Raw genomic sequence first — 18,162 nt, forward strand, 5'->3', positions numbered from 1 at the left:
AAATTAGGCGGAGCTCATCTTAGATCAGGAATATGTCACAGGTTATCCTGTCATGGTCAGGAGCAATGGGTACTTTTTGGAAGCTATCATGGAGGGCAGGGAACCCGGTGCTATGCTATGTGACAGTAAATCCCTATTTCTAGTTAACCGGACCATCCCAGTTTCTTCAAGAAAAAGAGGACATGCATATTAAGATATTTTTGTTTTGCACCCATGTCTAGGGAGGGTGGTGGGAGCGAGAAAGAAGGAGTGACAGTGGTTAGCCTGGCTTATTAAAAGGCATCTAGAAATCTCTGTCTTAAGGTCTGACAGTAGGTAGCGTGGTCCTGAAAAGAAGCTCTGCAGTGAGACGGCCTCAGAGTGAGTCCTGGCTCTATTGCTTAACAGCCATGTAGTCTTCAACCTCGGTTTCCTCACCTTTATGATAACAGTATTCCTTAGTGATGCTGTTACGGTGATTTTACGGATTAATATATGCACAGGATTTAGAACAGTATCTGACACATTGTAAGTATGTACATATTAGCTATTGTTCTTAGTAAACCTTCTAAAATCTTTTAAAAGGACTAACAGAAGGGCAGATGCTAGTTATCGTTTATTTACCCTAAGTCAGTGGCTTGTATATCTATTGTCTGTGATCCATGAAGTTGAAATCACAACTGAACGCACACACGTAAAGATAACTGAAACGAAGTTTTGCAAAATAATATTTACCTTTTTTTATGTGTGATGCACTAGGCTGTTTTTTAAACATTGTATTCTATTCTACCTCCCTTTTTTTTTTTAAAAAAGAATGCTGATTCCAAACCACTAAATTGATTTCATAACCTAGCAACAGGTGGCAACTCTCAGTTTGAAAACACTGCCTTAAACCTTTTACTTGCTCTTCCTTTACTCTTAAATCTGCTGTACTAAGAAACTGAGCCTGTATTCCCTGTCTCCTGTGCCCACCTCCTCCCCACAAGAAAACACACACACACACACGCACACGCACACGCACACACACACCCCTTAGCTTCAGTTCTGGCATTATCTGGCAACAACTGTTCCATTTATATACTACCATACAAGTGGGTCCACCCACTCAATGGTGGGGCTGTGAACAGGGTTGACAGCCATCAAGACCTATGATGAGTTGAGGGCTCATTGGTGAGCCCCAGCTCTGAAAGGATCTCTATCCAGTTCCTCAATCCACCTCTCCTGAGGCCTCCACACTGTCTTGCCACAATGGCAAGGGACTGGGTTTTCTCAGGGCCAAAGTCTTGCCATGAAGTCATCTATCCTAATTCTTCTGTTTAAATGATCACACTGTGCTGTTTATATTAAGGATAGGAAGTGGACATCTGGATTAATTGATCAGCTGTCTTGGATACCAACTTAAATAAATGTATTCCCTATCCCTGTGCTGGGCCACCTCAACATCAAACCTTCCTTCATGAAATCGCAGACAGTGCCTCACCGTGGGCCCTAGGTGAAGGACAGCTGCTGAGGTACTTAGGTGGCCTGCCGAGCACATATGATCATGTGTATATCTGTGTGTGCACGAGTCTGCATGATGAGTAGCTCATCTTCTCAGGAAAAACTTAGTGTGTTTATTCAATAAACAGTTGCTGAGTGCCTAGGCACCTATGCCAGGCACTCAGGATGAAGCTATGAACAACAAGGACACAGTCCCTGCCCTTCGAGGGATAAACATCTCAATTCAACCCAGATGAGACAGCCAGGACATTTTTCTTTTGTTTCATCAAAGCCTAAGGCACAGATTTTGAAGATACATTCAGAGTTATCTAAGCAAGAGTCAGAAAGTGTGGTTTGGTTCCCTCTGAAATTCAATAGAAAGATACATGGCATCCCACTGCTCAATTAGTTTAGTTTAGCAAACTTTCTTTACAGTCACATGTCCGTGTCTGCTACTGATGAATTCCACCTGTCTTCTATTATGAACCCATGTGGTGTGCAGGGACAATCAGAACTGATTTTTCTTTATAGTCAACATAGCTTGAGACAAAGGATGAGCACTTCCTCCTGATGTGAGGGAAAATACTAGAATTTGAGGAAGAAAAAAGACGTTTGACTGTCTTCGATTCTTTGGTTCTGGTACATCACTTTACACATTCATTGGCAATCCCTCCATCCCCCAAAACAACATACTTTCTTCCCACTTAAAAAATTAAAAAAATCTGTCTCATCTGAGAACCAAGTACATCCCATGTATTCCTTGTATTCTTATTTTTTTGTATTGTAGCATCTTTTTAGATATGATGGTAGTTTCTTCCTAAAAGAGAGGTAGCTGTATATACTTCTATTTAAGCCAAAGGCAACCAAAATTTTGTTTTGAGGAATTTGCAATACCTCCAGATAGCTGGAGATACCTAGGGTGCTGCTAAATTAGGGTTTGTTATGACTACTATAGAGAGACCATGGCATCATATCCAACTATGAAACAGACATTGCTCATGGAGATGACTCAACCACCAATCTCACGGAAGCCCATCAGTATTAAAAACAGGAATTGAGGGGAATCATCTATCCCTTAACTATTTGCAAACCAAATCTCAGAGACACATAAACTTCACAATCATACATGTTAACACATTTTGCTTTTGTTTGATAAAAACAATTGCATCTTCTTGAGGCAAGATGCTTCCTTCCAGTGATTACCTGGGGTTCCGTTTAGGTTCTACCCTTAAGGAACTCATCCTACCTTGAAGGTCTTCAGGACCTCTTGAGAGTTTTTGGGCTGGGAGTAAGGCTTGGGTGTCAGCATAGGCACTGCTTTGGGAGTGACAGTTTTGCTTGGAGACCCACTGCCTGCTGACATGCTGGCATCCAGTACACTGGTACGAGCGATGGTGGTTTCCACGGTGGCAGTGAATTTGGGTGGAGACAGTGACTGTTGCCGCAGGTATTTCATGGGGTTGGGGTCATTCAGGAAGGAGGATAAGTTTGGCTCTGTTGAATGGCTTCTTTCCAGAATTTTTGGCATCTCCAAGCGTTCAAGGACAGCTTCGCTGATGGTGAACCTCTCGATGTACTGTTGGAGGATCCTTTCCGCCTCCTCCTGGGACCGTGCATTCTTGTATGCCTCATGCAACTCCCTCTCTCTCCGCTCCCTAAAGGATGGGCATGGGAGGGGAAGCAAGAACAAAGGCAACAGTCACAGGAATTGCAAAGCAGACCTTGGTAGAGCTGAAGGAAAGTATAATATTGGTGTCAGAGCCATGGTGATAACCAACGATTTTTAGGAAAAGCACATCTAGATAATACTGTACATTCAACAATGAGAACAACCACAGAAAGAACCCACTTTTCCTGGACAATTTCCCTGTAGGTTTTGATGCTTTTCCTTCGTTCACTCATCCCATCCTCTCCAGCCAGTAACTTCTCCATTTTTTTCCTTTCTTCCTCTTTCTTGATTAAGTCCTGAGAAGCACTTCTTCTACGGCTCTTCCAACGAGCCAGGTCCTGCAGGGGTGGGGGGAGGAGATAGAACATTTTTCTTCAGGCTTGCACATAATTCCATTTCTACTCTTCAGGGTTGAGTAAGCCCTGACTATCGGCCAGGCTAAGACATTCCTGTACATCCAATGTAAGTCTGGTTGGAACAGGACTACCTCGAAGGCAGGAGCCCTTCAGAAATATCTACATTATCCATAGCAGGGCAGCGCATTTATTTAAACACCGTAATGTAAAATTTGTGATCAAATTGCATGTCAGTTGCCAAATTTTAAAGTATTGCCTCAGAGGGTATTGTAAGAAACTTCATTTCTTGCTATTTACAACCTCTGCATTGTGAATGGACTCGCTGACAACAGAATGGTAGGAATTAACCACAGACCTACAATTCCCTCAGGGAAGGAAGAAAAGACAGAAAAAAAAATTGGCTTTGGGGTCTTACAAAACCAACAATTCTGTATGTATTAAGTCATCTGATCCTTTCAAGAACCTCACCACAAATCCTATGGGCAGTTAGAGCATAATGTTGAGGACTTAGGATTCTGGAGTCGGACGGGTGGGAGTGCGGCTGTGAGAAACAACCCTAGCTCTATCTCTTCCACGCTTTGGAATCTCAGGCACGTTCCTTAGCCTCTCTGCACCTCAGTTTCCTCATCTCTAAAATAGAAATGATAATAATACCTACTCTTACAAGCCTGTTGCGAGGGTTAAATGAGGTAGTGCACATAAGGTGCACAGACATAATTATTACCACATTTAATCAACTTTAGAAAAGTTAACTTTTTTGACGAAAGGTAGAGGCAAATCTGCAGTAGCCACCTCAGAGGGCTCTGTGAGGATGAAGTAATCCACTCTTCCTCCTCTCATCCCTATCTCTAGGCTTCTCCCCTGCCCTGGCTCTTTGCTCTTAGCACACAGATGATCCCAAGGCCCCCGTCAGGCCCTGGAGCCTTCCTTACTGGTTACAATCCTGGCTCTCTAGCTCACTAGCTGTGTGACTTTGGACAGGTTACTTAGCTGTTCTGGGACTCATCTGTAGAACTGAGGACCATCATAGTTGCTAGCTCATTGAATTATTGAGAGGATTAAAGAGTGATGACATGCAAGGTACTTAGAATAGTACCTGTTACCGGTACGCTCTCGATGTTGGCAGTTATCATTGTCATCATCATTATTATCATCGATTCCAAATATATAGTCTCAAAAGACAGTCCCTCCTCAATTCTGCATCCCGTGCCAGTTGCCTCCCTTCTGCTCCCCTCTTTTTTGTGGCCAAACTTCAGCAAGGGTACTTTCCCTAATGCCCACATGGACTGTGTCACCGTTTGAAGCCCTCTAGGGGCGCCCTTCCTCTGCATGGCTTTCCAGCCCAAGTCTGATTTTCCAGCCCCGCTTGATTTTCTGCTCCAAAGGGCCTCTAGCCCAGCGGGCAGAGCAGTCTCCCCGCTGCCCACGGCCCTGCACGGCACTCACATCTTGCCATTTGTCATCCTCTTCCCGCAGCTGGTTGTTTATCAGCTGCAGCTGCTCCTGGCGGGCCCTGCTGTGCGGCTGCACCTTGGCCTCCTCCTCACACCGCATGTCGAACATACTCGTGCTCCTGCGTGTGGAGAGAGCAGACGACGGTGGACAGGGATCAGTGCCCCGCAAGTCTCCGCGCATTTGCAACGTCCCGCCGCGGCGGGGCGCTCTCGCGTTTGGAAAAACTGCCCCCTTCCCTCCACAGCTTAAGGCAGCAGCGTGATTTGCAGTCTGTTCATCCCTCGGCCTGCAGCAGCGGGCATGCTAGCAGCCTCACCTCTTCTCCTTTTGCGGCAAAAAGCAAAAATGTGACCATCTTTGTCTTCAGTGATGGCAGAATCAGGCCAATCTAATTTTATATGTAGGGGTCAATATATGTTTAAAGTAAAGGGCTAGAAAAAGGTATTTGAAGCTCTGGGCTCGTCTCACTTGTATTAGAAAGTAAAATGAAGAGAGTTAAAATGTATAACTTGGGGAGAATTGATAGCGAGGGAGAGTGGTGTCCCCTGAAGTGAAACTTAATTGCAGTAAATGCTTCTTTGTGTAAAGAGCTGGCTTAAATGCTTTCTCCGTTAACTGAGGCAATTTCTCCATTTTCAAAAAGAAAAAAAATATGTCATACAGCTTCAAGTCTAAGGCACCACCTTTTCCTGTTGTATTTTCTGAATTTTGGTTGCATCCAACAGCTATGTATTAATGAAATATACGTCTGATGTGGTTTATTTCTATGTCCTGTAAAACTGTCTGTAAATTGATAGTGTGTTGATGGCACCTTGGAATCAAGAAAATATTTTATGGTAAGATTAAAGGATAAAATATATAAATCAGTATATACTTTGTATCCTAAAGTTCTCACCATGATTTCACTTTATTTTTGTCAGGATACCTCTGAATCTACTCTTTTAAAAGCAATAGCATTGGGAAAGCAATTTTTAAAAACCTTTAGGCTGTTCATATAATTGATATATTCTATAGGAGCTTATTAAATGTTGGGCAAGACCGTAGGGCCTTTGCTGCGATGCTTATGTAGACCTTTGCTACAACGAAAGCTGAAGCAGCAAGATGAAAATAGAAATAAAAACCAAAGCAAAATCTTCCCGTTTTTTTCTCTCAAAGAAATGACTAACTCTGGGAACCAAATGGGTTATAGAACACTCAAATCGAGTGGAGGGCTGTTTAAGAACAGAAGACCGATAGTCCATTTTTGAAGCCAGCTTAACACAAAGAAAAAGAAAAGCCATGCATTGAGACGCCAACTAGTTCCAGACATCAGCAGTGATGTCCAAAATAGTCATGCCCATGGCCAGACAGTGCACAGTAGCAGCATCACCGGATGCTAGTGGGTTCCTCAGCAGGCAGCTCTCTGGAAGGAGAAGATGACCCCAAAGCAATGGCTGCCCACGTTCATTTCGGTCCACCCAAATGAACTTGCATGGATGTGTGGGTGCCTCTCCCCTCTCTCTGGATGCTGAAAAATTTGAGTCTGACCTAAGAGAGCTAACACTGAAGGCTACACTTGTAATCTGCTTTCCCCAAGAGTATTCTAATAATCTGCGCCAAGGGACGTTCTTTGATCTGAGGCTTCTGTTCGCATGGACATGACACACCACGTGAGGAGCTGTCCACAGACTCAGGGGACAGTGTTGATTGTGGCAGCTGTACTTTCCTGAAAGGTAAACGGGAGCCCTCAGAAGAGAGGAGGGGCTGCGATTTTTCACCTAGCTTACGCTGTTTATTAATGTGGTTTAAGGAAGATTTAGGAATTTGCAGAGTTAGGTAGAAAAGTCTAACCCATGGTTTTGAAACTTCATGGATCAAAATTCCCTTCAACAAGCTTTCCAGAAAGGGACCAAAACTCATCCCATTCTTCCTTTCAGAGTTCAAAAAAGTCTTACCTTGAAATATGTCTGATTCAGTCAGTTCATCTTTTAAGGCAATTTACAGGCTTTGTGAAGGTCTTAGAAGATATAAACTCCTCTGAGCTGGGACTCTCTTGTAATCTACTAAATAGTTGGCAGATTGTGGGAGAGGAAGGAGGTCCCTTCCTTCAGCTTTGCCATCTATAATTTTTAAAGGGCAGAATTTTGGTTTAGGCCACAGTGGGTGGCCATAGAGCAAGGACTTCTTTTGGGACCCCGGGAAGAAAATGGCAGCTTCCTCCAGGATTTGAGAATTGTTTATCTCACTCGACCGGCATGGAGAGGATGGGAGCAAGGCCTTCAGAACTGCCTTCTTCTGTCCCGGGTTCCTATCTCTGCTCCCACCATGAAGTTTTAACTACCTCAGCCCGAATGTGGCCAAAAGCTTGTTAGTGAAATAAAAAGAGAAACACTTGCCTGCCTTCTCACATACCAGGAAGTACTATTTTTTTCCTAGAGTTTTTTTTTTTTTTTTTAAAGAAACACCAGTCAACTGGCCCAAAAAAGAAATAATAAAACTATGAGTGATATCTTTATACCATTTCAAAAAAAAACGAACTAAGCAAGCTCAGAACTGATAATAGTAGACAGAAAATGAGCTGAGTCACCATTCAGAAAATGTTCCCTAATTCAGAGGTTGGACTCAGCCTCCAAAATGAAGAAGTACCTGTCTAGGGATGGGGTGGGGGACCCTGCAGAAGCCTAGGTTCCAGAATGTTAAATGGACTTGCACCAAGGCTATACTTCTCAGCACAACAGGCCGTGCCCTTGGGCTGCTGGGACACGGGCCCCTGGCTGCAAGGCCCAGGAGCCTCTCTCGGTGACAGGTTGGCATTTCTGAGGGCCAGGATTAAATTACCTCAAGGGGAGCCTGGAAACTGTTTCTGGCCCAAGTCTAAGGTAAGGGAATTAAGAACAAAATGGCCTTTGGCTCTCACAGTGTCCAGCCTCCTCGGAGGGGACCGCTGGGAGAGGAGGCATGTGGAAGTAAAGGGCAAGAAGGTGAAACTAAATCCAGGGAGCCATTCGTGGCTTGCCAGGAGGTGGAAATTTCTGTTTGCCTGTGTGGTAGGTCTGCCCCTGACCTGCATTTTCCTTAAAGGGCACATCTTTTTTTGATTGGGTTGCATTTTAAGAATGTGTCAATTATGAACAAATAGAGTCTGTGCCAATAGTTGTCCTTAAAGATTTTGAAAAAGGGAGATAGTGGGGGAATGAACAAAACATGTTATGAATTTCTGTTTAAAAAAAAACAAAACCCTGACATAAACTTTTCTTTTTGTTCCCCACATGGTTTCATATAAATTATGTCTACTCCAAGAAAGAAATGCAGCCCTTTGGATGTTGCTCGATAAGACCTTTGGAAAAGAAGCTCTGTATACTCACCCTGGCCCATAAGGCTGCTGTTTTGGTAAATTTAGAGGAGTCCCCACTCCCACCCATTTAAATCATTTTTAAATGATTTAAAAATCATTTTAAAAAAATGATTTTTTTTAAAAAAAAATCATTAACTTCTCCTGAGGGTGAGGTTTCATATTCAGGTACAGGTAAAATTCAAAAGCTCTTTAATGTAGCTTCTTTTCTTTCAGTTTTTAGGGTTTTTTAGAGATCTGTATTAGGCAAATTGCACAGCAGCTTTGCAATGATGAAGAGTAAATCCATTCTATCAAAATGTTTTTGCTAACCAAATCAAAGAAGTGTTTTGCCTATCAATCTTACATAACCCTCTTTTCAGTGAACGTTAAATACTGCCACTGTAGATTTTAAAAGCAACAACCAGGGCTCAATTTTATAGACTACTTAGCTTCATGCAGTCAGTCAAGCTCCGGCTGAATTTGGTTTTGAGACATGAATGTTCCATGTGTCAGGCCACAGAGCAATCGTGCATCACACATCGGAAACCGATACCCTTGGCACACGAGTCAGACTGCTTCGAGCTACAAGTACAGACTAAGCTGACCTCTTGAACACAAACATGGAAAAAGCACAATTCAAAAACAGTCAATTGTGGCCTGATCTCGTTGTCATTGGTGGAATGATGTTTGTCTGTTCTACACTGTTATTTAGATTCCTCACTCGGTGACTTGAAACTATGGATCAGGCCAGGAAGACAGGCAGAGGGAATACTAGGGTCCACTCTTATGATGGCCCAGATTCCCACTAGGCCACAAAATCCCTCTCCCGGAGGGCAGACATCAGGCTTAGTGGGCCGCTATTGTTGGAATGAGATAGTAATCATGTTTCTTAAACCTGAGCATTCTGCAAAGAAAACTTCTGCCTTGGATATCAGTTTCAGAATGCTCTGTCTATGAGAAATCCATTTTTGAAATGGAGTTAATGTGGTCACAAACGGGAGAGAGTGGATTCTTTTCAAATCTGGATGTTAGGCCGGGGATGGGAAATGCATCTCTGAGAGCTGAGGAAACCAAGGAGAGGCAGCCCAAGTCATGTTGTACATTTTGACCCCCGACTATGCCACGGAACTTGAACGAAATCCCAACGTTTTGGTCTCAAGCAGCCCACAGTTCATATTATTCCAACCTGGGAGGAACTTGGGCTTCTGAATCTATCATTCGTGGCTTAGGATTTACTTTCTTAGCTTAAAAAAAATGGAGCTACGAGAATGACCACTTCATGGCTAAGCCTTTACGTATCAAGAATTCAATGCAAAGCACAGAAAAGCCTTTTAACAATTCCGTGGTTCAGAAGGGGTTCCAACGTCCGAACACTAACAAGAACAACTTGCACATGCTCTGTCTATAAAAAGTAAACTTTTAAGCAGCAGCTGCATATTAGAATCATGCTTCAGTGGCTTTTTCATTCATCTCTCCTGCACAGAACGTATGTTCTGCATTCCAACTTCAAGTGCTTCTCTGAGGCTGCAGAGAAGAGTCAGTTAGCTCTTCAATCCACGGTTATATTAATTGCATTTCAATTAGTGGTGAGTACTGGAAGCATGCAGTTTAGGCTAGTAATTAATGTATTCCTACAAATACAAGACAACTTACTCTGCGTCATCAGACACAGGAGTTCTCGGTCCGTATCTATAAGACCAAATACAAAATTAGAGGATTGGTAAGACGAAGGTTAATGCTGTAACCACGCTGGAAATAAAAACTACAAGTGAAATGTATGTGTGCCAAACCTTTTTTGCTGATCATACTGGAAGAGAAGTGTCATTAGACAATTAGTAATATTCATTAACTGCTGAAAATGAAAGCAAAGTCTTGACATTTCTGAAGAATGCAAAATGTGTAGTAAAACCCAGAGGAGAAATGAAAAAAATCCCCATGCTACCCACAAAGAAAGAATCTGTTCAATATAAACACAAGAAGGCTTAGGTGCAACCCACAATGTTTAGAGAAGGCGCTTAGAAAAACCCAAACATGTATTAAGATGGTTCACAAACAGCTGAACTGTTCTTTGCCTTTCTGTGCAGAGTAATGGGCTGTAATGGACACCCAGCATAGAAGCACACACTTACTGACCCTTTCCCTGATGTGTTAATGCACTTGCACAAATAACATCAAAGAGTGTTTCTGCAGTTTTCTGAAAGCAAACCAGAACCCCAACCAGAACCCCAATCAGTGCCTTCCGCATGCATCTGACAAAAACCACAATTCCTAGAAAACTGGCAGCTTTAATCAAAACCAGACGTGGACGATACTCCACAACTTAAAAAATAATGACTTTTTTTAAAACAATCTTTTATATTCTTCTGATTATTTAGATCTACAAAGTTGTACCTTCTTCGATATAGGCATTTTAAGTTTTAATGCGTCTGATAAAACAAAGATAAAGGTCAAATTAGAAAATAAAAACTAGAACATTATGAGGGCCTATTTTAAGCACATTTAAAAAAAGCAGCTCCCACAAATGACTCTTTCAGCAAAGGAGAGTATCAAGAGAAGGTTCTTACCTATGCCCTGAAAGGCTGTTCATTCATGCATTCTGATGGCGGACAAAGAATTTTTTGAGTAAAGAAAAAATGTCCTGCTTTCAGTCCAATAAATTAAATGTGCGGGTTTTCAGCAAAAATTACCTGATCCTGTGTTCAGTTTATAACAATTTATAGGGAAAAGAGTAATTTCTAAAGATCTCTTCCAATGATCTTAGAGAAAACACTCCAAAGCACATGGGTGGACACACACATACACCCTTCTCTCTGATACCTTCGTCATTCTACAACAGTCTGATTCATTAATAATTATTTTCATGCACAGCGAAGGCAATGACACTAGTTAAAAACCCAAAGTTTCTGTTGGAATGGCCAAAATCAAGAAGAGGAAAGTGTTTGTGAATGTCTCTCTTCCAGAAGTAAGACCCATTTTCTGTTTCTCTGGGGAGTAGTTTCAGAAGGTGCTAAAGGTTAAATTAATACCCTCAATTTTCCAAAACCATCACTGCATGGAGGCAGATGGATTCCTTCACAGCAAGAAAGAGTGCATAATCAGTGTTAATTCTACCCAGAATTAACAGTGTTAATTCTGAAGCCCCGTTAAAATGTTTCCCAGTTAATTAACAGGCCTACTAGAATAGACATTCAAATATAGCGTTTTCTAAATTATCTACGGAAACGAGGAGAGAAGTTATTCTTAATGGATGGCTAATCTAGGAATGATCAATGAACAGTTGGTATGTATTTCTGGGTCTATTGGAATATTTTAATTCATGTTTTACTGAAGTAAGATATACATATAGAAAGTGCACAGACCATACACACACACCCTGATGAATTTTCACAAACCACAGATTAGTGCTGAGTTTTGTGCTATATAAATGGACTTATACAGCATGGACTCTTCTGAGTTTGGCTTCCTTAGCACATTTCCTTTATGAGGTTCAGCTATGTTGTTGCATACAGGATATATTTAAATTTAAATCGCTTCTACACAAAACACTTAACAGCATTTCGTGGACAGCTCTGCCAACAAATATAGATGAACACTGCAACATAAGCTTCACGATGGTAGGGATTTTTCTTTTGGGATTCTCTGAACAGTGACCAGACTAGGCCCTCAATAAGTACGTATTGGATGCTCTGGAAATTGAAAAGAATAGTGCAGTCTCTGAAGATGACCTTCATTTATCTGTTTACTACATACATATGGGTTTAAGAAATTTCCCCTCAGACTAATTTATTAGCTTTAAGAGGGCACAAATTTCATCAGAATTGCCTTTGCTGTTAGGGAGAAGATAATTAGAGTTTGGGCTTCAAATGATTTTCCCAGTTGTCCTATGGAAAATAGAAAAGTAAAGATGAGTTTAAAAAATCACTAACAAAGAGATTTTTTTTTAAAAAAAATGCAAAGTAGGTCAGTCCACAGACTATCAAGTACAAAATTGGCCAGACAAATTACAGTTGGTATAAGCATCTTACAAAAAAAAAAAAGCAATTAATAAAGTTTAATTGTGATGGTGGCGGTATTTAGAAAGACAAAAAGAATACTCTATTCCCCTATTGATTGTGTTTATGTAACTTTCAGCACTAATAAAGTACTTCAGGGTCAATGATTAGCAATACTGTGAACTAGAATAAGCTTCATTTGAAGTGAGAGGGAAAAATGGATTTACTGCTCATTTAAGGTTATCCCCCAGCACCCAGCACAGCGTTTTACACATAGTAATTACTCAGTAAATACTTGTTGAAAGGAAACATGAATTCCCAAGGTGTGTGCTTTGCTCAATCACACAATTACGTCACAGAGTTAATCTCACTATATCTCCTTATGCTCAAACCAGCCATTCAGTCCCATGTGAATATAAAGAGGTCTCTTCCCGAATCACAGATAGACGGACAGATACAAGTGACAGGGAGGTCGTCAGACCGCCACAGTTTCCTCTGGTAGCCTGGTAGGTAATGCGCTGGCCTGGAACGGCGGCTCCCCCTTCAGACAGAGGTGGGTTTGGATCTTGGATCTGTGATTACCAGCTGTGTGAGACCAGGGCCTCGGTTCCTTATTGTAGAATACAGAAGAAACTGCTTAGTCTCAAAGGCTGTGTGAGAAGTGAGTAAATGGGCCACCTAGAATGTTCTAGTAGGCAGCCTATAGGCCTCGCTTCCTTCTCTCCTTTCACGCTAACTGCTCTCCGGCAGCCCATGGATGCAGGGTCCAGCACCACATCAGGGCATCTGGGGAGAGAGTGAGCGTGGTGGGCAAGGCTGTCCCTCTCTCACTAACCTGCCCTCACCTGCTGGGATCCAGGTGTGATCCAGGTGTAACTTCTCTCTACATCAGGCTTCCCATTTGTGAATTGGAGCCAACAGCCATTCAACCTACCTGTGAATTCCCAGGAGAAGGTACGCTGGAGGAAACGGAGGCACTTTGAAAGGGTAACAGTTATAAAGTGGAGCACGGCTACTACTCCTGCCCCCTGAAACCAGGGTTACAATAAGGCTCTCCTATGGTAGTATTATGATTCGGAAGAATGTAAAACATACATTAAATCCAGATGGTAACAATGGCTAGGATCTTCATCTTAAAATTTGGGGATTACTTAAGATTTTCTTTACTCCCCACTCTACCCTCTGTCCCACTACTATCAAGGTCCTTTGTGAAGCAGAACTTCATCACTTCCTGTTTTACAGTGGAGCTTTAATTATGCTACACTCGTACTCCTCGGCCCTGCACTGATCAGGCAGACCACACTCTTCACAAAAGTCTATCACTCTTACTAAATAGCAACAGAAGCTTCAACATATAGGACCTGAAACCAGACCATGAACCCCTGGATTACTATTTCCCTACTTTCATTTTATTTTTTTTAAATTTGTATTTTACATTGGAGTAGAGTTGATTTATAATGCTGTGTTAGTTTCAGGTGTACAGCAAAGTGATTCAGTTATACATATACATATATCCATTCTTTTTCAGATTCTTTTCCCATCTAGGTTATTACAGACTATTGAGTTCCCTGTGCTATAGAGTAGGTCCTTGTTGATTACCTTTATAACATATTCCCCACCTTCATTTTAAATCAAGTCAGAGCACGGAATGGAAATCCTACCTCTAGAAAGCACTATTTGCGAATGTTAAAATTAAATTAAACGAATTGTATAAGTAGTATATATCTTCTTTGGACCTGAAGACCCTCCTGGAATCAGAACGAAATCAAGTAGGTCAGAAAGAAGTTCAACTCCTTTACCCAACGGCTCCTATGTGAGCTAGGAAGAAATAAAAGAGTTTCCCATTTAGGCTGCCCACAAAATGAGAGTCAGAAAGAATGTTTAATAGGACAATTCACAACTGTACTATTCTTTCCACACCTGCTCACATGCAAAAAAAGAAAAAAACACCTTGGCAGACTAGGCCATGTCATTTATGCTAGCAATAGCAGGTAAGTGGCACGGATAAACCGTAAAGCATTAATGACACACTCAAAGCATGTATCAAGGCTCAGACTGAAGAAACAAAGTCAAAACAGCTTAGGATGATCTTCTGACTCTTATCTTTTATTGGTGGACCCCTTGGCAGATCCCTCCACAATGCGTTGCTTTGCAAATGGAACTGGACGGAACTGGTTTAGCTTGGATCCAAGGTGTCTAAGAGATATCCCAGTTCTCCTGGCCATTGCATCATCTTTTTGTGAACCATACCATTTTCTCGGGCCTTTCAGTCCACTGCCACTCCAGGCAGGAGCTGTCATCTTCTCTGACTTCTCTTCTCTCTCTGAGGCCTCCCATTCAGAGGTCAGAGGACATGAACTAGGGCACATCAGTCCAGCCAGTCAAAGGGCACTTACTGCTAAAGATGTTTTCAGTAGCATCACTCGCTTGGCGTTAACTCAAGACGGAAGAAGCCAGTGATCACGGAGGCAGCAGCACACACAGCGACTGAGGATTAATACCGGGGACCTCCATCATGCAGCTGATACTTACACGGGAATGGGTTTCCCTTTCTGGTGTTCCTGATTCCTGAGAATGAAATCTGGCCAGCACCCAACCACATGCAAGGTCTAAAGTCTCTACCCAGGAAGGGCACTGAAAGCGGAGCTCTGACCCTGGGATGGGCGCATTCCTTTAAGGGGCTCCACGCCACATCAGTCATCAAGCGCATACCGTGGCTTTAAGCTGTTTGGGGGGACCCAGCAGCCACAAACAGCAGAGGCAGCGCACCCTGGAAAGCGGGCGAGGCGCTCACAGTGGCTGGCCGCTCTCCTCGGATCTTTCAGCCTTTGGCACCGTCTCAGAACCTCTTTGAACAACTCCTTCAGTCGCTTCTTTGCCATTCTGCGGCAGCTGTTTGCAGGTAACTAGAGCCAGACGGGACAGCTTTACTACTAGGAAAGGATTCCCACCAGAGGCCTTGGGCCCACCTGTCAGCCTTCACGTCCTCACCTTTCTCTGTCCTCCTCAGGCACTCACCTAAACTGCAGCTATGCTCTTCCTGGGACTCCGGCACCACAGCCAGCCGGCAGACCCTCTTACAACGGTCATCTACACCAGACGTCACTATTCTGTTGATGATCAAGTAGCATTGGCAGCAAGAGGGAAGAGGGAAAAGAGTTAGGAAAGGAGACAGTGAAAGTCACTGAGACTGAAAGGTTAAGAGAGAAGGTTCGGTTGCTATTCCAGAAGCCGGTTAGTAAGGATGACACACTCAGAATGAGATAATAGAATATGGGCCTGAGAAAGTCAAAGAAGGCTAGCCTGACTCTGCCACCATGGGGCTGGGTGATGGCCCCTTAGTAGTCAAGGACTCAAGGATGCATTCCTTACTAATTTCTTAGTCCCACCCCTTCCACCCCCCACCCCCATCAGCCTCCGAAACCCCAGCAGGGCATTTCTGATGCACCAGGGTTATTTCTATTGACAGCCTCTAGGGTGTCATCCACAGTACGGAACCAAAGAAACCCCTCTCTATGTCATGGACCATCCACTGTGTGCTTTGGATATCACGAACAAGGCATGGAGGAGACTGTCCTGAGCATTTCCTCCTGCCGTGGAGGGCTCTGCTTTGCTCCCACCATGCAGGTGGAGTGGAGTTTCCTGGGAGAATCCAGAATCTTCTTCTTCTTATTTTTTAACAGAAACTCAAATTTTGATAACATGTATACCTGGAAGAGACCCAGGAAAACTGAGTAGCTTACCAAAATGGCTGAAACCCTCACCTTAAGTACCATCTTCAGCTAAAGACCAAAGAGGACGTGTGGGTAGCGGTTTGGGACCTCAGAGGGGAGGAAGGCAATTCACACGGAGATGGCAAAGCAAATTTTTAGTAAATAAATGTTTGCTGGGCCCTGCATAGACAGCGGGGGGGGGGGGGGGGGGGGGGGGGCGTGCAGAGTGTACTCTGATCTCTAAGTTTCCCCAAGCACACCTAGCGCATGGAGAATCCAGAACTTTAGAAATGCCCTATACCTGCTTAATGGAAGAAAGACCAGCCCGTGGAACCAAATCCCCAACAGAGGGCTTGGGAGTTCACAGCTGGAAGGCCTCCAGTGAGGATGAGGACTGATGACAGCTCTACAAGGTCTTTTCCCAGGTGACGCCTCACAAATTTGGATGGTGATTGATTCATTCAAGGAAACTCCTGACTCACAGGAACCCTCAAAAGAAGAGTCTTTTTCTACTCATGTTCTGTTATATAATTTTAAAAACTGGGCGGGAGCTGGGGCGGGGGAGAGATGTTTACTTTTTTGTGTGTCTACTTAGATGTCCAAAATCCGAACTTAATGACACTAATCACAATTTTTTTCTCCCTCGTGGGATGAGAAAGAGGGAGGGTATAGATAACCCAGATTTTTATCAATGTATCTTTGGGAGAAACATGAAGGGTATCATTAAAACATTCCATCTAGTTTGTTCAGTATTGCCAACAAATAAAATACTGCTTAATGCAGCCAAGGGAAGATGAATCATTTGCCAAAATTACTGGCATTCCCAGGCAGTGATTCTGGTGACAACAGAATCAAAATGGATGTCTGTCATTTAACTTCACACACGTTTCCCTGCGGGGAAACCTACTGACATTACTTCTCTGCTAACCAGCAAAAGAGGCTGTTAAAACTACGTCATCTCTGGCGGTTTCTTTAATGTGCTTCAGCAAACTCTTTAAAAGCAGCAGTGATTCCCATGCAGATCTCCTTGCACATGTAATGGCAAAAAGTACCTGCAGTCATTTTGTGGATTAAGCCTGTGGTCTTCCTGTAAACTGGACATGGCCGCCAAGGCAGGGGACACAGAGTACGTCGGAATCTTGCGGCTGTGACTGATGACTTCCTCTGCATCCTCCTTCGGCCCAGCCCTGCCAATGCTGAGCCGCTTCCATGTCTGCTGATCTATCTCTGTCACTGGTCCGAAGTGCACGAACTTTTGCCTAGGGCTGGAAGCTTTCTTATAAGCCCTTGCCTTGCGGCTGGCAAAGTCATCACGGAGGGCAGTTTCTGCTTTAATTTCTGGTGAAGGCTCAGGGGCACACGTGTGCTCCACATCTCCATCCCTAGTCAGAACCGGAAATAAGTTCCAAAGGTTTCTAAGGTGAGTAAAATCAATGAAGAGTTTTGAAAAACTACTGGATGTATGAAATATACTTCAATGTCTAAAGCAGGATTGCTTTTCCATTAATCAATCAAATGAAGAAACGATCATTGTCTTGCCTAGGTAAATAGCACTTTAGGTTTTCTGTAGCTTTCTTAACATCATAAATGATGGCATAAGAAAACCTTGGGTACAATGAAATAACTACAATTATTTAAAAGTCAAGTTTAAATTCCTTACACGTAAATAAGCCTATTAAAATAAGCATTCACAATAAATCAGTTGAATTAAAGAGGATGTTTCCTGTCCTTGTGGCTTGTAATTTTTAGTATTAACAAGTTTCAACGCATGCAGAATATGCTCTGTGTTGTGAGGCATTTTTTCTGGCCATGAAAATAAAAAATGATAGAAGGATAAGTGATTCCTTCAAAGTTAAATGATACCACTGTTAGGAGAAATCCAGGGGAAAACATGACACACCTCTTCTTTCCTGACACTTTCAGCCTCTCCCACGTCTCCCGGTCGGCTTCTGTTATATTGGCGACCGTGACAAAGCTCGGAGCCTCGCGGTGAGGGCCAAGCCTGCCCTGAATTCTGCGCTGCGCCAGGTCATCCTTGTGAAGATCCGGCACCTGCCTGAGCCCCTCTTCCGCAGGTTCACTCTCCTGAGCCCGCACAATACAGGTCACCCTCGACTTCACCTCTTCCGTTTGGCCTTGGTTTCTGTCAATTTGATCCAGGCCCCCACGTTATTGGAAAAATCAGGTTCCAGGAAGGGAAGCAGAC

General features: G+C 43.1%; 1 protein-coding gene across 7 annotated transcripts in view; it reads right to left on the reverse strand.

Moving 5' to 3' along the window:
* Nucleotides 1-18,162, reverse strand: part of LIMCH1 (LIM and calponin homology domains 1) — a 339,182-nt gene that overhangs the window by 57,010 nt on the left and 264,010 nt on the right. For 4 of the 7 annotated variants that reach the window (XM_027103079.1, XM_027103080.1, XM_027103081.1 and 1 more), the window contains 4 exons: nt 9,905-9,940; nt 4,930-5,056; nt 3,308-3,465; nt 2,705-3,113 (listed from right to left, as the gene is read on the reverse strand). In XM_027103079.1, coding sequence (XP_026958880.1) covers nt 2,705-3,113; nt 3,308-3,465; nt 4,930-5,056; nt 9,905-9,940 — 730 coding nt within the window. The remainder of the gene's footprint in view (nt 1-2,704; nt 3,114-3,307; nt 3,466-4,929; nt 5,057-9,904; nt 9,941-18,162) is intronic. The other 3 variants (XM_027103084.1, XM_027103082.1, XM_027103085.1) reach the window with 1 other exon arrangement.

Source organism: Aethalodelphis obliquidens, unplaced genomic scaffold (genome assembly GCF_003676395.1).
Source record: "Aethalodelphis obliquidens isolate GAN/ISIS:26980383/991018 unplaced genomic scaffold, ASM367639v1 scaffold6, whole genome shotgun sequence".
Classification (NCBI taxonomy): Eukaryota; Metazoa; Chordata; class Mammalia; order Artiodactyla; family Delphinidae; genus Aethalodelphis; species Aethalodelphis obliquidens.